We start from the raw sequence: 26,202 nt of genomic DNA, 5'->3' as shown, positions 1-26,202 counted from the left end.
TTTGTTAAAAGTTCACTGTAATACCTCAACAGCTACACAAGCCAAGACAGCCAGAACTGTAGGCTGTCCTGTTCAGCTTAGTGAGAAGAGAGTTAACCAACTGCATAGTAGAGACTTATGGTGACCACCTGCACCATCATTCAGGTTTTCCATTATGAACGATTTTCCAGGGAATTTCTAAGTTGGTTGTAAGAATTTGCAATACAGAGTCTCAGCCTAGCAAGTCTTTTTTTTTAATTTTTAAATTTACAGCATTTTAGTTCTACAAATGTAAAAAAACTTTACAATGCTTTTTGCACTTATAATGATCAAAAACAACTTTGATTTAATAAAAATTTGGTAAGGAGTTAGTATGGCCCAATTGCTTAATAATGTGAACAAAATAAGGTTTAATATGGCCGAGACATTTAACTTTGAATAAACAGCATGTGCAGTAACTGCTTTTCAGAAGAACATTTACTTCACATACTGCATGTAGATATTTAGGAAGAGCTGCTACAGGTTACCAGTTAAATATACATTTACGGTAATTCACATCCAAATGTTACATTGTTGTGTGTCAGTCTATGGTGCCAATTCTTGCTGCTAGAGGGAAGGTTTTAGGTGTTTAAGTAGTACCCCCAAACAATTACTCTGTGCAAAGCTAAGATTATGACACAAATTACAAGCAAGCAAGAAAACTTAAAAGTAGAGATCTAAGTATTGATATCATTTCAACCTGCTATGCCATGTTGCTTTACAAAATCATAACATGATTTTGTAAGACTCCCATTAATGTATTTAAGCTAGACATTGTGGCACCAAAGACAGAATGTACCCATATTACTTTTGAATTTCCTTCACCTAGCCAGTTTGTCAACCTCCACATTACTAAAAAGTAGTTATTTATAGGTTATTGATTAACCGTTGTACAGTTACTTCATAGTTTTACATTACAGCCCGTACTATATCACAAGCATTACAAATCCTATCAAAAAGGAGCCCCAGTAATGGCATTCAAGAATAAATTAACCAAAATTTTTTTAGTATTACCATTTATTTGAGACAAACACTACGTTTTACTTACATTCCATGGGGAGAAAAAATTCCAGCGTAAACAATGAACTGAAGCAGTACTTAACTTGCAAGGCTATCGTGCTTTACCTGGACCATATGCAAAAAACTTATTGCACACAGAATTGTGCGCAATAACACAACATCAAAAGCAACACAGTTTATATATAAACATAGGTAATTTTTTTCAGCCCTACATGGAGATGTAATTAAACAGTATAAAGCACTCAAGGAAAATCAATCTGCAGTTTTATATGCACTACATTGAGATCATATCCTGTAATGTAGTGAGTTGTGTGCCACTATATATATATGTATGTATACACACACACACATATATACATACACAAAACACACAATCTTTAAAACATAGATCAGAGATTATTTAAACTCCTGTTGCATTCGAGTCCCCCCATCCCCCTCAAGAAAACTAGAAATTAACCAAAAATCAAACAAAGTTTAAAATTCCTAAAATGGTTAATTCATACAACCGTTGGAGAATTAAGTTAAGTCTGCCAAAGTCCTTGACTTTTTTTTTTTTTTTTTTTTTAAATTGAGGGCACACAATTTGTTTCCAATGAAACTTTGCTATTTCAATAAAAACAAAATAACCACATACATGGATATGATCTTCCCAAGTTAGTTCACAGATAACATCAGTCTCAGAAGACAAAGTTTCTAAACTGTGCTATTGTTCTAGATACAATTAAGAAACTTTTAAATGAAAAATTTATAGTGTCATTTCAATCAAAACAGTATAATGAAACTAAAAATTTATCACTTTGAAGAAAAAGCAACGGTTATGATTTAGATACTACAGTAGGTTGGAAAGACTGTAGCACTCTAAAACAGTTAGGTTACATTAATAGGAAGCATTTGATTTTCTCTGGTGCTTTCAGTTTGGGTCCAGTCAAAAGCCTTTTCAGGCAGTGCTGTCCAGTGTTTGTCCCAAAGTGTTTGAGTTAGCCGGTTTGAGGAGAGGGTCACTTTCCATTTCTTGTTTCACACATCTAGAAATGAGAAACACCATGTTACTCAGAGGATCCTCCTGTAATGCTATTTTCACTAACATTAACTGTCTCTACAGAGGATTTTATATTCACACAAAAAAATTCACGTGAACCAACAGGCTCCCATAATGTTTTTTCTAAATTGATAGAAAGTGTGCTGCCAGTGCCACAATTTAATTAGCTCAAACTTCTTGCAAAAGAACGTTACTTTGATCAGCAAAGGAAGTTCATTTACAGTTCCATAAAGGTGACAATTTACATGACAGTAAGCTGGCTAACCTGGATATTCTGTTTATGGTTACATATTCAGAAGACTTTCTGAAAAAAGGAACTACTAAACATTTGTTAAAGCAAGTGGGTAAGAGTAATTGATTCATGGCGCAAAAGACCAAAAAAGAGACAGATGATCTAGTTAGACTACCTGTATATATCATGAGCCATGACATTTCACCCAATTACCCTTGTATGAGGCCCAATAACTTTTCTTTGGCCTGTCATAAAAATGTCCAAGCTTAGTCATAAAACTTGCTCTCTCGCCCTTATCAAGATGATATAGTTTGATATTTTAACTTTCCTGGCCAAAAAAAACCAAAGACCGACCAACCAACCATACAACATCTTATTTGCCTGAGGTAAGACTGCCCTTAAAGGTCAAAGCTGCTTTTACTTTACTGCAAGGGAAAAATATTGGCCAGAATTAATTTCTTCCACTCACACAGACATTGGTCCATTTCCTTGTCGTGGCATCTCTGTACTTTGTTGGTCCAACTCAGACAGCAACTTTAAAATGTTCAGTGCAGCCTAAAGAAAAGAGACAACATTTAGTGTTTTTAATGTGTCATTTTCTTTTAGTTCATTTGGGGGAAAAACAGGACTAAAAGCCAACCTGAAACTGGGTATCAACGTAAAGCCAAGTCTAAGTTTTTTCCTCCAGTGTAGTTAGTAGTGAGGAAGGATGAAGGTTTCAACTTCTAAAAGCATCTTGTAGCACTATACAGTAGCGGGATGCTGTGGCTTTGGATTTCCTACTGCATTTGTTCTTAGGGGATGGGACAATGGATCCAACAGTGCCAAACATGACCACCACCACTGGCCTGCTACTCATGTCATTAAAGAGGTCATTACCAATTATTTATTTCTAACCATATTGACACTTGGCACAGATGGTTAAAATGAACAGAATTAGAAAATGCTTTGCGGGAAAAGTGAGCTACTAAGTTATATTTGGATGAAAATATGGATACAAATATAGGTACAGTGTGATTACTATTTAACAGACCATGCGTATTTTGTCACTATGTGACAAACAGGTCATCTTCTGGGCTGAACTGAAAAGGATTTTAAAGTAATTTGATTAGGATCAGACTTGGACTATTCTCTTTTTTTAAACAATTATTTTTTGGTTTAATATTAACCTTAAAGGTTAGTTATGTCATATGCATAAATTAAAGAAATATATGAACATGTGCAAGAGACGTGCAATTACTTCGTAAGGCTGGTCTCAAAGTTTCTTCCCCAAATTTACAGTTTTTCCTATAACATCTGTTTGTATGCCTAATCTTATATACATTCTTTGAACAAGATGGGTAAATATCTATGAATACTCCAAAGTGAGGACATAAGTCAGGTTAAAAAGAAATCTCTAGAAAAATTTAAAAGATTATAAAATCACTATATAGAGTCCAAGTATAAAGATAAATATAATTTAAATCACACCAAAAAAAATATTTTAAGAGTTAAAAAGCTGCCATGCTAACAGTCTGAGGCTGTCAGTTAGAATACAATTCACCACTGAACAGCCCAGGAATGACAAACTTTTTCAAAGTTGTAATGGACTAGATGCATGTTACCAACAATATAAGCACTTTTCAGATTGGTACAAAGATGAGGTCTCTCCCTCAAAGTTTACAGTCTAGGAGAGTCATCCTTTTGTAAGGAACCATTGTTCAAAACCATTGTTAACAAAGATCTCCTTTTAAAACAGAATAGATTTGAGATTGTCTTGTGCTATCTAATGGGAATGACATTGCTTCCATCTTGGTTTACTTCCTAGCAGGAAGTCTAGCCTGAAGAAATATTATAGAATCAGATATAAATGTATCTCAGTTCCCAATGAGAAAATATTGATAGGCATTTATGTTCTGAAAGTTCACTGTATACATTTTCTTTACTAAATGATCATGTAAGCTAACTAACCACAGCAAGATAAGAAAGCAAGTACATTTTATAGGCCAAAATGGTGAGCATGTATTTAGCATTTTAAATGTCAATTCTACACCTGAAGTACATCATCAGTATAGCATAAATCAATTTAAGTGCTTCTGAGGCTTGCAACATGTCAGACAAAAATTAACCAGACAATTACACAGCACAGATATTTGGCTGTGAAATGACAATCAATTGCACCCCTTGCTCAATGCAGACCAAAGAAGACAGTATATCAGTGATAGTCGTCATACCATATCATGGCAAGATTCTACATCCTTTCCAATTCCATGGCTGATCAGTGGTGGCTGAGAGGAACAGTTTATAAGAGATACAAACTCGTTCTTGTTATTTTTTGGAAAGTCTTTGTATTCCACCTGAGGAAAAAGAAAAATGCTTCAGTTATTCTCAATGAACTGTGAAAAGAGTAAATGTATTCCAGTCACTATGTAGTCTCAGCCCTCACCATGAAACCATGTTCACTCTAATTGAGCAATGATTCTTATAAAAACTAGTAAAACTATTTATTCTGAAACCTAACTTTGAACCTGTAATAGTTCTTGAACACGTATAAGAGCTCCTAGATGAAAGGTGCTGTATAAAAGTTACCACTGCTGTCTTTATTCCGACCATCGATACTTGCCATTTTAAATTCTTCATAATATAATTTATCCATGAAATTCTTTGTGTATTAATGCAATGCAGTAATTGAAATGTAAATTCCGATTAAAGAGAATATAGAAGATGAATAATTTGTAGCCTACAGCAAGTGTCAAAGTGCCCAGGGCTTTTTCAGAAACTTAAATTTGGATCGGCCAATATTGGCTGTATATTCTCACATTAAGGAAATACTGTACAAAATGGAACTTAATTCCATTTCTTAAAAATAGACTTCGTAGTAGCACACAGTTAAGGTAGAACATGCATCATAGTAGCACTCAATTAAGGTAGAAGATGCATCAAAGAAATGCATATTTCAAATACTAAAACTCTAAAATTCAAAAGGTTTTCCAGCTGAAGAGAAATATTAATAGGAAGCTGAGGGCAACTTAAGTACTCTCAAAATCAGAAGCAATTGGCAGAGTATTTTATTAAATAATGGTCTAATCTAATAGGGTAAACCCTATGTAATATTCTTCCAGATATACCTCAGATTGAACATTTACCTGGATTCCCTGAACACTGGAAAGATAGTCCAATTGTTCAGAGGGCCTAGTGAGTGGTCCATGGGGTACGTGGCCTGATGAGTTGTTATTCTTCAATATGGTCTCAGCAGTAGGAGATGTACCACCATATAACAGCTCTCTAGCAATCATGGCTGTTACTGTAGCCTTGGCAGGATTAGGGGCTGCCCTGTTGAACTCTTTGGTGTGGTGTCCTTGATTGGCTCCTACAGCTTGTGCAACCTCTGGGACCATGGGAAGAATTCCAGCAGGAAGCTGCTGATGGCTGAGATAAGGCATCCTAAACTCCTCATCTTTATTACCTGAAGAGACAGAGGTACACATTAAATAGATTCTAGCCATTTACAAAGGAGCCTTGTCAGCATGCATATAACAATTTATAAATCTCTAAACATCTACAAGTTTCTCTTGTGTTCCAAAAGTAGTCATACTTACTGGGCTTGATTCATCTTCACTGTTTAAGAAGGGTGCAACTGCACCCCAGGTAGTATTTGCAATGCTGTGTTGAATGAATTATTCAGTGCAATGGCTGTTCCTGCCAAAGGTGCCCCTTTATTCCTAAGTGCCCTGACCACAGCTTCTCCAGTGGGGCAATCTTGCATTGCTGCAGCTAGACTCCAGGTGGCCTTTGACATCAGGGTCTCTTACTTTACTACGTTATTTGAATCACAGTAGCAGCACAGGGAACTTCACAATGACCAGACTTCACTGTGCTAAGCACTGTACAGGCAGTAAAAAGAATCCTGGACCAAGACAGCTTACAGTCTAGGTTATGACAAGACACAGCAGGTTGAGGAGAACACATGAGGAGGAACACGAGGTTTGTAAGCAGGCGTGTCATACAATACGCAGAAGTCACAGCTCACCGCCTGCCTAACTGTTGTCAACCAATAGTTATTTGTAGGCACCACAGCAGAAGTTAGATTTAAGAAGAGATTTCAAAGAGGATAAGGTAGTGATCTTTTGCAGGAGTTCTGTTTCCCTAACCCCTGACAGAGGCCAATACGGAGAAGCATGGGAGAATGTGAGGAGGTGTATTTGAAGGGTAGGTATAGTGGCAGATCAAAGACAGGGGTCAGCATCCTGGTAGAATAGATAAATTAGGTAGGGCAGGACTACAGGACCAACACTAGAAATGGATGAGGGAAGGGGTGACAAAGTCAGAGCACAAGCCACGAAAATGATCTTGGAAGCAAATGAGGTTTAATAGCTGGAAGATGGGTGTAACTTGGGGCAGAATCAAGCCCCTCTATTAATAAACTTTAAGGACTAATTCACATAAATCCATGCTCATTCATCTGAGACCTCACTAGCGGAACCAGAACCATTTGCAATAAGGCAGCTCCTTAAAGAAAGCTCATCTGGTACTCCATACACACAGCAGGCTAAGTGCAGCAATCAAATCAAGAAACAAACATGTCTTGCAAACATACACCTATAATAAAATAAAGGGCCAAATTAATTTCAGTAATTTCACTTACTAGCTGAAGTTTCTTCAGTGCCTGGTTCAAAGAAGGTTACTTTTCTTCCATCACCTGGTTTCTTTACTGGCGTCTAAAAAAACCCAAACATCAATAACTTTTCCTTAAAGATTTCAAGATCTAAGTGATTCAATTGTCATAAAACTTTAGAAAAGGATTCCAGTTGCATACCCAGAACTTAATCTTTACATAACCATGCAAGAACAAAATAAATTAAGTGAATCATATACACACTAGGTAGGCAAGACTACATTTAGTCTATGAGTAAGTACCACTGAAAATCATTGTAGCTCAGAACTGGATACTCTGGGTTCGTACTCTTAAACTGAGTGGGCTAAAGTGAACCTAGGCTGAAGATAATAAAGCTTAGTCTGAATCTTTAAAGCTGACTGCACAGCCATAAGAGTTGCCGGAGATTACTATGCCTTCTCAAATGGAAATATTATGGTACTGTATCAATTGTAACTGGAAGGATGTGTTAAAAAGCTATCCATTAATTCATGGTTTCAAATTAAGCCAAGTTTTGACCCTGTCCATTTTATAAATTTTGGAAGAGTTCACCACTCCCACCCAAGACATCAAATGCCAAAGTTGTTTGTGTAGGGCCTATATGCAAACAGCTTACTGAAGTATAGCCAGTTAAATGAACATTAGTTATCACTAAGGCTACATTTATGTGTCAGAGGTCATGGAGACTGACTTCCAGAGGCCTCCGTGACATTTTCTGCTTCAGCCCCTGGGGTTGCGGGACTGGAGCTGGCAGCCAGCGGGGCCCCTGCAGGTTTCCAGCAACAGGTGACAGCCTCCTCAGGGTGCCCTCCTTGGGGTTCCAGCGACTAGGGACAGCCTTGGGGGGGGAGAGGGGGGCAGGGAGAGAACCTGCAGCTCCCAGCCACCACAGAGGTGGGGGAAACCATAGAGTCGCAGCGGCAAAAGTCAGACAGGTCACGGCTTCTGTGAATTTTTGTTTATTGCCTGTGACCTTTACTAAAAATAACCATGACAAAATTTTAACCTTAGTTATCACTGTTCCTAGAGCAGTAATGACATAGACAACACTGGAGTACAAAGGGAGAAAAATAATATCTCGTTAATTTCAAGCCTCATTGTGAAGTATGCTAAGTCAGTAGAAGTCAAACTTTTAAGGTATCAACCAAGGTAAAAACTGTTCAATTGTTTTAAGTACCCCACAGTATCCACTATTAAGCTACATAAAAATAATGTTATCATGAGGTCTGATATAAGCCACCTGAAGCCTAGGTCCTCAGACCAATGACTTTAAATATCTCAGGTTCTGACCCATTCTGTGAAGAGACGGTCCTCCGGCAACATTATGCTTGCATAAGTCAGGAGCAGATCTAGTACTGTCAAGATGTTATTATATGTGCCCCAACACTACTCTGCACCCAGTGGCTAGTGCATAGGGCCATGATTATACCCTTGTTCAGAAACTCACTGGGGCTTTGATACCAACAGGCAGTACTAATTGGCACTCCCTTTCACTCAATGCATTGTAGCTGGATCACTGCTGCCTCTTGTCAAGTGTGCTGCAGTGGGAAGTATGAACTTGGTATACTCTTGACCCCTGCCAGTCATCATTTCACTCAACGTTTGCTGAAATACCAAGTGGTAGTAAATTAAAAACGTGTTACCTTCTCTTCTGTCTTTAGTGCTGGCTTTGGGGGTTGAGGTTGGGGGACTTTGAAACCTAAAAGCTCCAGCATGTTTTCAGCCGCATTGCGTTTAGCCACTTTCTTGTTCGTACCCATTCCTTCAGCTGTGTGCATGCCAACTTTCACCTGGAAGAAACAGAAAATAAATCCTTATAAAAGTAAAACCAGTGTATGCTCATTAGTGGCCCATTTGTCTCAAATATGGTCTGAGTGATCAGAGAATCAGCTGAATTGATTTATTGTCGTAACCAAGTTTGCCTTTTGATATAATTGATCATGAGCTCCACAGCATAAAGCCGCATACAAATAGAATGATCGGCTGTATTTCATTATCTCACTTTGGCACTGGCTTAAATGCTCTGTCAAGCCAGGAAATTTATATTCAACAAGTCACCAAGTTAAAGTAATTGGTTCAGAATTATGCAGCTTTCTTGGTGCAATGCAAGTGCAGTAAGAATTGACATCCTTCTACACAGTGGTAGTTTTCTGCCTTGCTCAGCATAAAAGACAAAGGGCTGGAAAGCATTTAAGCACTTTAACTACCAAGGGATGGTAGTTAATCAACCACGAATCAGTAGAATACCTACTATCACAAATACTACCAAATTACTGGGATTTGAAATGCAAAGTGAGATTTTGGACCACAGCACTTTTAATGGGAGAAGGAAACTATTGAAAAAAGTCAAGGGATTCTCAGAGCTATATTTCAATGAAGCCCACATTTTAGATGTCTGAAGCACCTACTATCATATTTGGCAGCACTTTGTTATTCACATTAGTTTTATTTTTGCTAAAAAAGAAAATTAGAGCATGATGTAGGTATGAGAGAGTCTTCCAGCAATCTATCCAGCGTTTTGACAGGACTCAAGATAGGAGAGATTTGCTGTCTTGAGTCCTTATCCTGCTCCAGTGGAGTCAGAGGAAATATTTCCTAACGAGTTCAGTGGAATGAAGGGTGCAATCCTGCTAACTACATTTATCATTGTTGTAAAGTCTGGTAACCCTAAGCTTAAAAAAAAATAAAAATCAAAGCCAGGCAACCAGAGATCTGAAATCAATATACAAACCTGCATAACAAACTCCCTGCGCCTTGGAAGACCACGTTCTGTGATGAGCATGTACTCTGGCTCCTTCTCTTTTTTGGCCTGCTGTATCTGAGCAAGTCTGCTAATGGGATTCATTCCTTGGCCATATTCTGGGCTTGTTTGCAGCTAAGGTGGAAATAACGTTGAAGAAATAAGCTGACACTTGTGAATATTTGAGTACAGTAATCCCAAATGTAGTGTGCCAATTCATTCATTCAACTCTAGGCTTTAGCTTCTCTAAAAAACCACCAAAACCTGCTTTATGAAACACTACAAAGAGCAATACCAATAGCCAAATGGAAGTAGCCAACTTAGTTCTTCGATAACCTGCCACCAGAAAGTGTCACAAGTTCAGCTTATTTTGAATGTTAGGAGACTAGTGCTGAAAGTGCAGTCTCTGAGGGAGGTGGCATCACTAAAACTAATCGACAAACTGCAGTGTCCGTAGAAGCTTGAAAATAAGATAAAACTAGTAGTTTATAGGGTAAACATTCTTCCATGTGTTTTCTCATTGCTCTCAAAACTAACAATTCCTCGTTAGTGCAACACTGAGGCCAGATCTCCATTAACAGTGGATGCAGGTTAACTAACATCTCAATTGCAGCTTGGGACTGCTAGTTTAGGTGCAGCATTTGAAAAGGTGATTTATAATCAGCTTGGGAATATCCCTCACTCTATGACATTTTACAATAGTTAAATTTGGGTCAACCATAAAGTATTTTTTTACCTTCACTATTGATTTTGTTTTCTTTTTGATTCGTGGCTTCATTTTCTCAACCATAGGAAGGGGTGGCAGTTTTTTCAGTTCCTCTAGGACTGCTATTGCAGCATTTTTCTTTGAGATCTTCTTGCTCTTTCCTTCACCTTCACCCATAAATTCTCCAACGAACACCTTGGTTACAAAGCTCTTCATATGGGGAGGACCACTTTCCTTTGTCACCTGTTTCAGAGGGAAAAACTGAGTGAAAGCGTGATAAACACTTATTAAAAATGGTAGGGCACACTGGTTATAGCAAACTTCACTCACAAAAACTCTCAAATGCAGAACACTCACATGGAATAGCATTCCTGAAACAATCCAGGTAGTGGCTGTTTAAATGCATTATCACTAAGTATAATGGATATTACCCACCCATCCATAATTTGCTAAGGTATTTATATCTGAAAAAGTTTATGTACAGCAAGCTGTAAGTAGACTTTACATGCTACAGACATATTTAATTTACTGTTTTTAATCTTTCAACAGGAAACACGAGTGTTCCTTTTTTTGGTGTATATTTCCACCCAACTAACATCACCCCATTAAATGGCTCATATTATAATAATTTGATCAGTAAAAAGTAATTTTTAGGATCTAGAGTCTACTGTGATTTTAGTTCCAAGAAACAGAGCATACTGCAGAAATGTGAGGTACTGTTGCCTACAACTTACTAGGTCTTTGAACAAACACTCTCTATTTCCACTCACGTTTTAAAGACACCAAATGCCCATATATTAATTGACAGTAAAGAGCTCAAAAATAAATATAAATTTAAACTCAAGTGTGTGACAAGCAAAGGATTGAAAATGTAACAAATCTGTCATTAATCTAGTGTTTCACACAACAGATTAAAAGCAATTCAGTGATATGCAATTGTATTTTCTCTCATAAGAACTCAGGTGTTTGTGTGAAGAATCACTATGTCTTCTGCACAACACAGCAATATGATAAATTAAAGTTTTAATGCAGCAAGATGTTCCTCTGGCAGATATTCATTTAAGATAACAAATAGCTGCGAGAAAGATGGACAAGGAGGTAACCAAGACAGTGAGAAGCGGCAGGACAACTTATGCATATGAGGCCAAAGATTCTGCAGTTCTTGAAGCCAGGAGGGCAATTTTAAGTAACAGTAAACTCATGATTAGGGTAATATGGAACGGGAACCCCCACCTTGTTTGTTGTTCACATCAGTGCACAAATAAGCAAATGCTTCTGTAACCTGCCTTTAAAGGGAGACTTTAAACTCTTTCCCTTAACTCTGCTTTTATTGTCCTAACTATAGATGTGATTTTAAAAAAAGTTTAGTGCAAGACCGTTTCAGAATTCATTTTAAAAAAGCATGATATGGGGCCTATCCCACAACAGCACTGCTCACATGTGATGTAATTAGCATAGGGTGCCAATTCTGGGGTGGCAGAATTTGTTTTTTAAATTCTATTAAAGATTAATATAAATAATCATTAAGATAAAAGCATATTCAGAACTAACATGAAGTTTTAAAGGTCTGTTGTATTTGTCTAAAACAGAGCCACTTTCTGTAATTTTAGCTTAGTATCCTAACTCTAATATTCTAAAGAATAACTCTAGAGCTTGTAAAATAAACATACCTCAAAATTCACAGGCAAGTTCCTTTTAAGTGCAATCTCAAACACTTGACTTATTTCAGATTTATTGAGATTTTCATCATCTGGTTCTTTTCCATTAACCTAAAAGAAGCATAATCACTTAAATAAAGATCCCACTAATTGAATTGTTAGCAAACCAGTTTACGGAACTCATAAATCTTTAAGTTGTCTAAACCTTTACTGTCACTTTTGATGAGAATGTACAATACACCAGACATAGTATAGACACTTAAGCTTAAGAACCTTGTTTAATGAAAAATATGTTTTATGTAAAAGCCTGATAAGATTCACAAGTGTTCTCTGAAGGAAGGAAAAAAAAATACACCACAAAGGGCAATAAGCTTCAAAACTATTTTTGGAAGTGTTAAGAAACTCAAGTGTTAAATGACCTGGCTTCCAAATTGAAGTACACTTGTGAAATACTGTAGTCTCATAAGCTGATTTGACATTGTAAGACTATCAGATGAGAGAAAGGCAGGAGAAATTTGAATTATGTATGGGACTCTCATGAGTGATGGTTAATTAGTTTCTGGGGTAGTAACATGTTCTCCACATGCTTCTGTTTAATCATTTGCTCTGCAGATGTTTCTAACAAGAGAAATAAAAAATCACTACAACGCATCACTCGGAAAATGCCTAAAAATCAAATGACTGAGTCTAAGATTATGCACCTTCCACTAGGAGAGCAATGCTATCTTGAGCACATCACAAATTACTGTTTCAAAAGTTTCTATGGCCTTACTGCACTCGTGTTCCGCACAAGGTACAAAAGTGAATTTGATAGGCAGAATATCAATGACTAAGGAACTCTAGGACTTGAGCTGTCATGCACTGACGTGGAAGGGACCATGGTGGAGAGAAATAGTGTCAATTTACAAATCACTTCAGTCCATAACACCATATGGAAAATGGGTTAGTTTTTTTAAATTGGAAAATAAATATACTCTGAAGAGGCCTTGTCAGGTTAAAAATAGTTCTAATTAAAAAACAGTTTCCTTACTTGAGTTACTACCATCTTAGATTAAGACATTAAGCATTTAGAAATCTAGTTTACTACTCACCATTTATGGTCCTACCTCCCATCCCAAGTGAAATATGAGTAAACACTAAAATACTTACCATTTTCACTTGTTTTCAGTCAGTTTTACTTTCTCTCTCTCATTTACTAATACTTAGTGTTTGAGTTACAAACACTTCAGAAGGATGTGTAAATCTCAACATGCTTTTCATAATAAAAACATCCAATATTTTTGGTTCTCTCAATACTACGTACATCATGCTGGCTTCCAGTCTTCCAAGTCCAAACTACATACAGGCATGCGGGTATGTACTCTATGTTCGCAAAGCCTGGTCCACACAATGGCACAACTAGTAGAGAATTGAGAAACGTACTGTGTGCCATAGCATCTGACAGCTGTTTAGGCAGTATCAGTACTAGTGCAAGAAGGTTCATCTCTTGGAGTGCACACCCCAGGAAAAGATGTAGTTAAGACATTTGGCATTTCAGATCAACAGCAGTAGTCAAAAGGATTTTACATCAAGTTCTAACACTTTTCTGATTTCAGATTCACACATTGAGTCTACCATGGTGCGTGAGAACCGAAAGGAAAGGACATAGAATGACCATTTCAGGTCTTAACCCATGCCCCTACAATAGTGCAATGTGGTCCACTTCAAACCCCTTAAGAATGCCATTAAAAATTGGCTCGCGGGCCGTCTTTGGCACGTGTGCCATAGGTTGCCGACCCCTGTTCTAAGTCTTTTCAAAATTCTACAGTGTATATCCATACTCCTGGCAAAATTCCTACATCATGTTAAACTCATACTGAACCTATGTACTAGAGGTGTCTGAACTAAGCTGCAAGTTGCTTGTGAGAGAGATCTCTCGCCATAGGTTTGTACAGCACCAAGCACACTGTCAGTTAAATATTAGCAGTTTATCTGTTCCTGCTGCCTATCACCCATCAGGGATCAATCTACTGATGACAATGCTACAGGAATTTTGACAGCACAAAGCAATGAATATGACTTCATACAGGGAAACCCTGATTGTGTAGATGTAGTTCTATTTGTCCTATAGTGGTTCTATTAGTGTTAAGCCATTAAAATTAAGTCTTCCAAGAAGTGCAGTTTCTTTTTAAACTAGCAAAGAATATTTAAAACTGCATTTCAACTTTTAAGGCACCACAATTAACTTCAGACATTTTCAGGTTAATTCCTACCTCTGGTTTCTCAGGCAGGGGCTCATTTTGCAGAATTTTCAGTGCTTTAGCAGCTGCATCATGCTTAGCAGCCTGTCTTGTTCTTCCTTTCCCATGAAATTGCTGTCCTCCAATAGAGAGCTCAACTTGATAAAGTAAGGGTCCAACAGGAAATGGGTAAAAGTACCTAAAATTAGAAAGGCAAGTTTGCCTGATTAAAAATTGCTGGTAAGCTACAAAGTCAACATTTAGAGTTAAACATTATATATTAATGAGTCTCTCAGAAACTGAAGCTCAACAATAAACTCCTATAGTAGAGAGCCAATTTGAATACATTAACTGTTAACTCTGAACGACTTTAATGTAGGATTTATTACACTTGTAAAACTTACAAAATCTAAACTGTAAGACAAGGAAAAGTTAAACACATTTCTAATACTTTTGAAGCACAGAATGATAGCATAGTAAATTAAGTTTTTATAGACTTGACAAATTACTAAGCAAGGAACAATGGATTTTTATACTCAAGTATTTTAGACCAAAGTCAATACTTAAAGGCATACAGCCAACTTCAGAATAAAACATGTCTAAAAATGTTTTCCCTATTTTTCCTCAGACCTAACATTATAACTTAGAGGAAATTTTTTCAGTTTATTTAGTGAAACAATGATATGTTCTCAACTGCACAATTTCACTGTTTAGCTCCTTTTCCCCCACTCTGGATTTTTTCCCACACAGTAAAGAAAAAAATTTAAAGAAAATATGATAGTAAAAAACAAACTTGCAGAGGTACTTGGGGCAGGAGAATTCCTGAATAACATACTGGCTAAAGTTGAGTGTCCTTTTAAGGCACGTTTTATTTTCAGAGATATTATTTAAAAAGTCTCAGCAGCAATGCATGCACATTAAAGAAAGTAACTCAGAGTATGGGACTGATTACAAAACTGAAAAACTGTAGTACATACCGTGGAGGATAAGCACCACCTCTCATATTATAGTTGTAGGTAGATCTCATCCCTGTGTAAGGGTCAATAGGTTTGTACATAGGTTTCTTTCCCAGCTTCATGCAAAGAGCATTTAGCTCCACTGTGGGGGTTACACTATCTAGATAAATAGAAATATAGAATATAGCTGTCTAAGTGTCAAGGCAGAGTAAAATCAGGCAAACTCTCAAACCAGGACAGGTTGGGACTAGATTCTTGGTGCACACATCAAAATAATCAGTAGTGAATTTGTGAATATGAATATGAGTGAAAGCGTGTACAAAAAGTTTACCACATATATAAAATGGATCCCAGAGCAATCTAGTACTGCTATTGGACTGGCAAGTCTTGTTGCAATCAATTGAGCTTTTTAGGTTCTGATAAATTGTTAGGATACTTCCTTTATTTTTCCCCAAACAGAATGGGAAACCACAAAAAAAAGCAGGTTTCTTTCCCATGAGGTACCTTTTTATATTAACAAATAGCTGTATAATTTTACCTTTGGCATTTGACTGGAAAGAGATATTTGGAAATTATGAATAAGCTAAGGAGGGCCTTTAGAGTTCTCCATTTCCAAACAATGCAATTGGTTTATTTGGAAGGGACGTATAATGGCATTAAGAGCCACAACTGTTTGCCTTCAGGCGGGTCCGGCCAGGTTGAAGATTTGCTACATTATCTTGCAACTTTTATTGTCATTTAAGAAATAAATGGCTCTCTAATTTTGGACCCAATGAAACAAAGCGTTTGGGCCAAAACTAGAAGACAAAAGACAATTCCCTTATACTAACAGGAGGTTTTTCCAGATGCGTGGTCTCTATCTCTATTCCACTGTGCAAATGGAGCCAGAGAATTTTGAAAGCAGCATCCCTTCATCCGCACATACGCTCTTGTTCACCTTATGCCTCCAACCAAGGAGATAAAAAAAGTCAAGACAGTTATCCCCTCTCCAATTCATTCTCCATTGCAAACGAAAAGATGATCCAAAGCAGAGGAGGGAGGAGGTAGCAGAATACAAACAGGGACTACACATCAAAGAACCTCCAACTACTACAAGGTAATTTCTCTTCAAGTGCTGGTCCCCACATGTATTCCACTGTGGGCGATTGACATGCAAGGGGACAGTTAAAGGTGCAGATGGCAGAGCCAAACAAAAGAGCACTACTCCTAAGGATGCATCAGAGGAGTCCTGAACCAAAGCACAACGTCTCAGAAATGTGTGGCTAGAACTCCACGTAACTGCTTTGCAGGTATCAAGTAGAGGCACTTCCTGAAGTGATGCCACAGATGTCACTTGCGCTCTTGTGCAAATGAGCCCTTACCCCATGAAGAGAGGGAGAGAGAAATTAGACATCTGACAGAGCAAAATACAATCTCAGATCCATTGAGAGATTCTTTGAGAGGCTATAGCCTGACCCTGAACGTTTTCCACTATGGCGACAAACAGTCTGGGAGACTGATTGTTTTTGTCCCTTGCAGGCCAAGGCTCACCAAATGGGAATGGAGCCTCCTTTCCTCTAAGGATGCATCAAGTTTTGGAAAGAATACAAGTGAATTGACTGGCTCAGGTGAAACTCTGAAGCTACTCTGGGGATTAATTTAGGACATAAGGGTAATGAAACTTTGTCTCTATGGAATATAGCATAAGGAGCTCCACCATCAGTGCTCCAAGTTCACCAACCCTCTTGGGTCAGGTGATGGCTACCAGGAATGCAACCTTCATGGACAGAAGAGACATGGAAACAAGAAACTAATGGTTTGAGTAACGAAAGAACAAGTTTTAAATCTGATTAAAGTAGGCTTTTTTTTTGTTTGTTTGTTTTTAAACACACACTAATTATGCCTTTCCAAGGTTTGCTAGTCAGTGGATGCATGATGATCAAGTAACATGTGAAGGTGGATAGTATACACTAACTGCTACCAAGTGGACCCATAAGGAGTTAAGACACAAATCTGGTGTCTTTAAGGAAAGAATATAATCAAAGGTAAGAGGAACAGCTGCTGCTTCTGAGGGCAGACATTGTCAAGGTGCCCACACAGAAAAACACCTCCACTTGGCTAGATGACATTTTCTAGTGAACTCCTTTCTACTACTAGAAAAGATGTTCTGGAGAAGTACAGAGCATGATCATTCTACAGATGATGCCCATCCAAAAACTACACCAAGGTGAAGCGGACGGGGTTGGGATGCTTGCTCTTGCTGTTTCCTTGGGTCAAGAGATTGGAAAATGTCGTAATAATCAGTGCCCAAAATGAAATGCACAGGAGGCTCGTAAACCAAAACCATCTGGGCCAGTTGAGGGCAATGATGATAACTCATGCCCTGTCCTACCAAATCTCCTGTAAGACCAGAGGTAGGAGTGGTAGTGGAGGGAAGGCATAGTTCAGATGGTCTGACCTCAGAAGAAGCAGAGTGTCGCCCTGTGAGTGGCAACCTAAGCTTCTGGAGCAGTATATTTCATACTTCCTGTTCATTTGGTAGGCGGACAGGCCCCTAGTGGGGGTCCTGTAGAGAGCAAAAATATGGTTCACCACACAGTTGTGTGGCACCAATTTGTGGCCAACAGCAAAATGTCTGCTGAAAGAGTCCTCTAGCATGTTCTGATTTCCCAGGGGGTAGACTGCCCACAGGGCGATAGGACTGCTGATGCACCAGTTCCACAAACTAACCAGTTCTGCATGCTGGTGGACAGGATTTTGCTCCCCCCATTTGTTGATGCAAGACAGTCATGATGTTGTCCTACACTGAAGGCATGGTGATCTTGAATGAATGGGAGAAAGGCTTCGCAAGTCTTTCAAACTGCTCACAATTCCAGAACATTGATGTGCATCCTGGATGCTTGCAATGTCCAGGTGCTCTGTACTGTGGGTTGTCCATTTAAGCTCCTCAACTCAACAGGAAGGCATTTGTAAGGATCGCCCTTGTCTAATGGAGAGGCAAGAAAGGAAATACCCACACATACCTGAAGGGGATTCTTCCACCACAGCCGGGATGATATTTTGGTGGGAACAGTCACTATGGAACTAAGATTGGTGGTTTGCTGAGTACACGGTTTGTAGCCTGCAGGCAATGAAAGTAGAGTGTGGCAAACAGCATGATCTAAGCACATCAAGTCATGTGACCAAGGAAAGAGAAATCTTGACAAGTGCTCAAAGGGTTGCTTATGACCTGGTCTCTCAGATCATTTGTAATCTGAAACCTGTCCATCGGCAGGTAAGCCCTTGCCACAATCATGTTTAAGGATGCACTGATAAAGCCTAAAGTTTGCACTGGGGTGATGGACTTTTCAAAGTTTACACTGAGTCCCAATAAGGAGAGGAGATGCAGCATTGCCAAAGTCGATGCACAGGCTTCTTGGCATATAGGTTTTGTGTCTGATATAGGCTGCTACTATAGATAATACCTTGATAAAGACCCTGGGGGCAGAAGCAATGACAAAAGGGAGTACTTCATATAGAAAGTGGTTGCAGTCCACCGTGAATCTGAGAAAACGTTTGAGCAGGGTAGGTGTCTATGTGAAAACAGGCATCCTTCACATCAAGAGCTGCAAGCCACATTCTCTTTTCCAGGGATGGGATTATAGATGCCAATGTGACCATGCGATTCTTGAGTCTGCAAATAAAAAACTGTTGAGATGGCGAAGATTGAGAATGGGTCTCCAATCACTCTTCTTTTTGGGTACTAGGAAGTATGTCCAGTAAAAACATGGTACTGAAGAGGAACCTGCTCTATCACTCTTCACTCTAAGATGAATTCTACTTCTTGTTTGAGAATCTTCTCATGACAGAGGCTTCTGAAAAGAGGTAGGGAATGGGGTGCACAGGGTAGACACAAACTATCGTACAGCCAGAATGGACAACGTTCAGCACCCATTTGTTCATTATTGCACTCCAGGTGTGGAAAAAGAGACAACCCCCAAAGAGTATGTGGGGATTAACAGGTGTTGGATTTAATGGTTTACAGCTCTTGAGCGCCCATCAAAAACAACACTCAAAGGGATAGGATTGGGAGGAAGAACCTGCTGAGGAAGGTGTGGGGAAGTACGGCTTTTGAACCCGCTGCCTCTTATGGGATGGCTCATAAGGTCACAGGTGTCAGAGTTGTTGAGCCATCAGTCTAGACTTGTATGACTGCCTACAAAATTTTCGTTTTGGGACAGGAGTATATATTCCCAGGGAGCAGAGGGTGGCCCTGGAATCCTTCTAATCTATCTTCCGGTCCAATACATGAGTCTCAACATAGGGAAGGTCCCCAACGGTGTTCTAAACCTCCCTGGGAAACCCCAAAGCATGAAGCTACAATTCCCTGTATATTAAAATGGCAGTAGCCATTGTCCTTGAACATGCATCAGCTGCATCTATCGCTGATTGAGGAGCAGTCCTGTCAACCATTTTGTCTTCTTTTGCAAGAGCCTGGAAATGAGTTCTGTCCTGCTGCAGTAGCTTGTCAGCAAAGTTGGCAATTTTTAACCAATTCAGGAAATCGTGCTTAGTAGCGGGCTATCTTGAACAGAAACCTAGAAGAAGAAAATACCTTCCCCCTCCCAAAAAGTTGAGATGCTTACCCTTCCTATCAGTTGGGGTAGTTCAAGGGAGTTGCTCTCTAGATCTTTGTGGTGACCTGGACCACTGAATAGTTTGGGGCAGGATGAGAACACACATTCTGCCCCTTTGGCTGGGACACAGTAACAGTTCTCTGCCCTCTTAGGAGTAGGCTCACAAGGGCAAGACTGCTCTAGCTGGCTCTAGGATGGCTTCATTAACAGGAAGAGCTATTCAACTGGAATCTGAAGACTGCAGGATGTCCAGAAGTTTATGCAGCTCCCCTGCATTTTTGAGGAGTTCTTGCAACAGCTTATGCTCATAGAGGAGAGGAGAGGAAAGGATGAAGACAGAGCTACAGCCTCATCTGGGGACAAAGATACAACCTTATTGATTCCGGAAGAACTGGTGAATCAGGCATGTACTACTCCTCTTCAATTGGATCTGGAGGCAACTCCGGTTGCCCTCTCAGAGGGGAGGGATGAGACGATTCCTTAGCAGAAGGGACCAACTCTGCTGCCGCCACTACGGCTAATAGGATAGACTGAATGAGGGTTGTGGAGGTCCCCATGGCATAGGCTAACAGTGGCTCAAAGGCAGGTGATGAGGTGCAGGCTGATCCCAAGCTGGTCTAGGCCTCCTGTCTGGGAAGATGTCTTGGAGGATGAAATAGCACTTCATCATGCAGTTCAGAATCTCCCGAGGAATAGAAAGCCAATTCCAGATCCAATGGCAGTATCCATGGTACTGCTGGAGGGAAGTCATAACCCAAACATGGAATGGGAGACAGACTCCTCCCAAAAATTGGCTCATGAATGGAATTAGGATCTTTCTTGAGAAAGAGGAACTTGATGGAGCAGGAGACATCAGATCTGGGAGAGCAAAGACACCCTCAGGAGGCGAGCAGGACATGGCTTTTCCTGGAGTGAGGTGTCCTGTCCACCCACACCAACAGAGCTGCAGTAGGGACAGTTTGTGCCACAGCCATGGAAGACAAATTTGGTACCATGGCTAGCCAAAGGTCTCAGTGATCACTCTTCATCAGTGCCAGCACACCCCAGGTTTGTGCTGGGCGATATTGGAGGCACCATTGCTGCCAAATCACAATCTAGTGCCAATGGAGCCTTGGACTTGTGGACTTTCTGGTCATGCCCCTGAGACTTAGGACATCCTAACTTCTCTTGGACTGATCTTAGATATTTTCTCGGTTTAGGCAGAATCCTACTTCGCCTCCAAATCCACTTAGGATTTGCTCTCATGCTTTTAAGAATGCTCCCTGCTCTCCTGATCGGACCCTGATGATGGAGCTGTAGGGGTAGACTCCCTGGCTCCTGAGCTAGACCTTGTGGCAGAAGGCATGTTCTTTGCTCAACTGGGACTATGTCTGGTGGGTTTGCTAGCCTGGGTCCAATTGCGGTCTCGGGGCCCTCTCCATGGAGGTGCTTCTTAACACAAAATTGACGCCCTTCCTGGGTACAACTGGGAAATGAATGGCAGATACTACACCTTGCTGCGAGGGTTTCCCCGAGGCAGTACAAGCAGCCTTGGTGGTCATCGCTGACCAAGAAGGAGTGGGGGCAGGAAGCACAAATTTTGAAGCCAGAGTCCTGCACATAGTCCAGTATGCAAAACAGGACATGGGGGTTGGGAGGGTTCCCCATGTCAGGAAGGCTTACTAAAAAATGCTATAAAACTTTAAACTCTGTAACTTCAAAAACGATTTACAGATCCATATTCACAGATTAAGGCTAAACCAAAGCTTTGGACACTGGAGGTTCTGACCTGGACTGTACGAGGTTAGAAGGAACTGTAGAGGCAGGGTCCACTGCACCCTTTATCTCTTCAGTCAAAGGCATGGGAAGCATGTGTGGATGGACACTGCTTTCAAAATTCTCTGGCTTTGGGCACGTGTACCCACAGTGAAATACACAAACACTCAAGGAAGAATATTTATTAGGTAGTGATAACGTGTTGGTTATATGAGCAGTTGCCCTATTTGCTTAGGCAGTAACAAATACAAAGAAAGAGCTGTGTGAAATTCATTTTCTTTATGGGCTAAATGACTCAACTTATTCATGAGTTTTATCATTTCATTATAGTTTGAAGAGCCCAGCGCAGATACAAAATTTATATCCATGGATATTTATATCCACTCGGCGGATATCTGCCGAGTGCTGTACCAGGAACCCGCAGCATGTCGGGCCATCGCTTGCAGGAGTCAGCGCCCAGCCCGGGCAGCTGCAGCGTGGCTGTACCATCTCAAGCCCTGGCCACTGAGGCAACCAGCAGGCTCATTGGAGCTGTCCCAGGTCATGCTGGCGTGTGCAAGTGCCTCGCATGTTCCCAGGCAGGAGTCCCTTCCATGCAGCGGTGTGCGTCTCCTGTCCGGGGGCATGCAAGGCACTTGTGCACACCAGCATGACCAGCGACAGCTGCTAGTGAGCCTGGTGCGCACCCCAGTGGGCAGGGCTGGGGGCGGAGGAGTCATGCCGGAAGAGCTGCCCGGGCTGGGTATTGGCTCCTGCGAGGGACGGTTCGACATGCTACTGTTGCCGCTGCAGTTCCTGATACAGCACTGCAGCTCCACTGATATCCGCTTTATATCCACAGATATAAATTTTGTATCCACGCAGGGCTCTAATTGTTTTATAGAGTGTTTTAAAAGAAGGGTTGAACATTTTTTCTCTTTTGTATTGTGGTTTTAAAATCTGTACTAATGTTGTTGATTAATTACCAAGATGTTATATTAATATATTAATCTGACTGGAAAGTCTTGGATACAGAATATATAGAAAATAAAGCTAAGTCAAGAGCATGCAGTAAAAGATAAGATTATTCAGCTTCACTTTACCAATTACAAAAAGTTCTTACTACAGAAGCTTACTGAAATCGGAACATTTTTATTTTCAACACACAGGTCCCAATTAAATGCTGATTGGCAATTTGAAACCTTTGAACTGAAATGCAAACTACAATAATTTTACATCCAGTACTACAAATTTTATGCATGTATTTTTATTATATTTGGAAGTCCTCATAAAATCCTTCAACATGTACCTGATAGAAAATGTAGTAGAAACAAAACTAAGTAAAAAACACTTTATGAAGCTGCAAAAATCAGGCTTTCAGGATTACCAGATATTTATTTGCCCAAGCAAAAAGTCTTATTACTTACCCTCACCATAATTAAATTATTACAGTAAAAAAATTCTATCCATGGGCACGTCAATCTTTACAAGGATACGCTAACTGAAGTGTTCAATGGCAATACACAAAACAGTAAACTTGAAACTGAAGTTTCTTTAAACTTACTACAATGCATATCTAGGTGTAGGGAACAAATTACACTTCAGAATAGTCTCTCGTGGTCAGAGGCATTTGAACAATTCCACATTGCATACAGGTGACCTTTAGATTAAGATGAAGATCTCACGTATTTTGACAGTTGCCACTGACTGTACAGAATGTCACTTCAAGATCACCAAGTAAGCACAATCTTAAGCAACTTATACATACCAAGTTCAGATGTGGGTATCCTATACACATTTTTAAAGAGCCTGTCCTGGCAAATACCTGGATTCTTTCCTTCACTACGAGACGGGCGAGCTGTAGGTTTAGGAAATTTTGTCCCTTCCAAAGCTTTGGCAGCTGCCGCATGTTGAGCTTTTTTAATACTAGTTCCTTCAGCTTCCCAGTGCTGGTCCCCAAGAGTCAGCTGCACTGTAAACACCTACAAACAAAGAAGTGCAAGTTCTTTATTATAGCCAACACCACCATTTCACATTATTTGTTAGGACCTCTTATGTGTTTAATATGCCTTCTGCTACAATCCGAAAGGTTTTTTATTACTAAGTACAACTTAAATAAAGCCTTGTCAACACAGTAGCTGAAGTTACGCTTTTGGTTTCCTGGGCTACTGAATGCAGGGACTAACAAAAACGGTTTTAACAGTACTAACCAAACAGCTCCCCACTGCAAGACATTTGGGGAGTCTGCATTGAAGGATGTGCACAGAGGATTGTTACTGCGAGAAATTTATTGTGTGATTTTAATGTTTATAATGTCAACATGATTCTCCTAAATCTTCTCAAAATGCAGACTGCTTATGTAGAATTACATTTTTATATTGGATAAGTCAGGGGTCCCCAAAGTGTGGTACATGTACCCCCAGGGGTACACGAGACATCTCTGGGGAATGCAGGAAAAATTGTGTAACGGTGGATTTTATTTATTGCATTTTCATAATAAGCTATTCAAACGAAACTTTACAACTCTGTGTGGGAATTTGTTATATAAAATATGGTAGTTAATTGACTTCAAGATGTACCAATAAGAACACAGAGTTGCTGACATACAGAGCCCTCACCCGCAATCACCATACAGTGTGAGTTCAGTTGCCCAGCAACTGCCTAGTCTAACTGAGCTCAGAACTTACTCAGGGTTCGGGGGGGGGGTTCGGTTGTATATGTGTCACAGTAACTGTATCTGTATGTAACTGAAATATGGACAGATGGCTAAAGATAGGTAGTGTTAGGAAGAACAAAGCATCAGTGAAACTTTGGGGTACACGGGCAGCTGGTAGATCTGGAAGGGGATATGCAGTAACAAAAAACGTTGGGAACCTCTGGCATATATCATTCACTTGTTACTTTAAACTTTCAATTTGGTTACATTTTTCAGAGGTCACAACAAAGATGTGTGAGGCACTAAGGAATAACAGTTCTTTGTTGTCATAGGTCAGTGGTTCCCAAAGCGTGGGGTATGCCCCCCGAGGGGGAACATGGAGGAATGTTTGGGGGGTGACACATGGTGCGGCCCAGGCCAGCCCCTGACTGGAGGAGGGGGAAGGAGCACCACCCAGTCCCGGCTCCAGCCTCAGCTCCCAGCTGCAGCCCCAGGTGGACAGGTTCCATTATGGGTAATGGGGGGCTGGGGGGAGAACAGAAAAGGTTTGGGGAATCACTGTCATAGGTGCATAGTTTTTCAGACCGATATGGTGATAAGTTATTTTACACAAGTGTAACGACTACAGAAACTTTGTAATACGTCACTAAGTAAAGTGGGGTAAGGACAGACCTAAATCTATAGCAGGTTAAGTAAGTTTAATTTTGATCAGAATAACAATGCAAATGAGAATATGCCGTGATTATTTTTCCAAATACTCATTTTTTAAAAATGTGACCCTTTCCTGCTCTGCACATGGAATCTTTGGCTTAAGACACTAGATAAAAATTAATGGAATTGTCTTTATCTTGGAGCAAAATCAACTTTAATATGTTTTAAAAAATAATCACACCTAAGCATATTCTCCTAGGGCAGTGGTTTTCAACCTATTTTCCTTTGCAGATTCCTAAAAAATTTCAAATGGAGATGCAGACCCCTTTGGAAATCAGACACAGTTTGCAGACCGCCTAGGGGGTCCATGGACCACAAGTTGAAAACAACTGTTCTAGTGTGCATATGACATTCATAATCACTACTACAGCATAGGCGTCTTGCCTGAAGCACCTTAAACAGATAAAAACATTCCACCAGATTTTCCCTGTAGGTCTTAGCCTCAGGATCCACGCAATGCAGACCTTTACTAAGGAAAAAATTTAATTTTCTAACTTCTTTTCTTACACTCCCTTTGCAACATCAGACACCTCCTGTATATTTTCTACAACCTTTTAAGGTAGGCATTTGAATGCTACTAGCACACACTCAAGAAACAAAGTATTTACTACAACCTGCCAAAATTTCACTAGAATATTATGGCACAGAAAGTACATAAATGGGTCCATGCGAGCACCACTAATTCCATAAGGCACTGAAGACTTTAATACTAAAGTAAATTTATTTCAAAAATGGATTAATGCCCTATGAGATTTCACTATATTGTGTATTTGCAGTTAAGTGAAAGTTACTAAAATCTTGCTCTCAACCTTCTAGAAAGCAGGGTTCTAGTAAATTGCACTTCACAGTCAGTTAGAACAGGGTACAGTAACTCCTCACTTAACCTACTCCTGGTTAAAAATGTTTCTGATCAATTAAAGAACATGCTTGTTTAAAGTTGTGCAATGCTACCTTATAATTTTGTTTGGCAGTTGCCTGCTTTGTCCACTGCTTGCAGGAAGAGCAGCCCGTTGGAGCTAGCTGATGGGGGCTTGGAACCAGGATGGGCCAGCAGCCCCCTATCAGCTCCCCACTCCCTTAAGTCCCCTGTGTGGCAGCTGCCCAGCAGGCTATCAATTGCTTGGCAGTTCAGCTGCCCCTCCTCCCACTGTGTGTGCTGCTCCTGCCCTCTACCTTGGAGCTGCCCCTGGGAAGTCTCCTGCTTGCTGTGCAGAAGGGGAGGGGAAAGAGGGGTGCTGTCAGGGTGTCCCCCACCCCTTCTCCTGTACCCCCCCTCCACAGAGCA

General features: G+C 40.0%; 1 protein-coding gene across 6 annotated transcripts in view; it reads right to left on the bottom strand.

Moving 5' to 3' along the window:
* Window positions 1-1,559: 1,559 nt before the first annotated feature.
* The window catches only part of STAU1 (staufen double-stranded RNA binding protein 1), a 47,105-nt gene continuing 22,462 nt past the window's right edge, over window positions 1,560-26,202 (bottom strand). For 2 of the 6 annotated variants that reach the window (XM_039497911.1, XM_039497910.1), the window contains 12 exons: window positions 23,319-23,532; window positions 15,243-15,381; window positions 14,299-14,464; window positions 12,059-12,157; window positions 10,419-10,649; window positions 9,674-9,817; window positions 8,586-8,732; window positions 6,934-7,006; window positions 5,435-5,754; window positions 4,523-4,645; window positions 2,779-2,864; window positions 1,560-2,063 (listed from right to left, as the gene is read on the bottom strand). In XM_039497911.1, the coding sequence (XP_039353845.1) occupies window positions 1,976-2,063; window positions 2,779-2,864; window positions 4,523-4,645; window positions 5,435-5,754; window positions 6,934-7,006; window positions 8,586-8,732; window positions 9,674-9,817; window positions 10,419-10,649; window positions 12,059-12,157; window positions 14,299-14,464; window positions 15,243-15,381; window positions 23,319-23,532 (1,830 nt within the window). In that variant the 3' untranslated portion in view covers window positions 1,560-1,975. The remainder of the gene's footprint in view (window positions 2,064-2,778; window positions 2,865-4,522; window positions 4,646-5,434; window positions 5,755-6,933; window positions 7,007-8,585; window positions 8,733-9,673; window positions 9,818-10,418; window positions 10,650-12,058; window positions 12,158-14,298; window positions 14,465-15,242; window positions 15,382-23,318; window positions 23,533-26,202) is intronic. The other 4 variants (XM_039497912.1, XM_039497913.1, XM_039497914.1 and 1 more) reach the window with 4 other exon arrangements.

This window comes from Mauremys reevesii, linkage group 13 (assembly GCF_016161935.1).
Source record: "Mauremys reevesii isolate NIE-2019 linkage group 13, ASM1616193v1, whole genome shotgun sequence".
Taxonomy (NCBI): Eukaryota; Metazoa; Chordata; order Testudines; family Geoemydidae; genus Mauremys; species Mauremys reevesii.
This window is presented reverse-complemented; position numbering and strand designations above follow the sequence as displayed.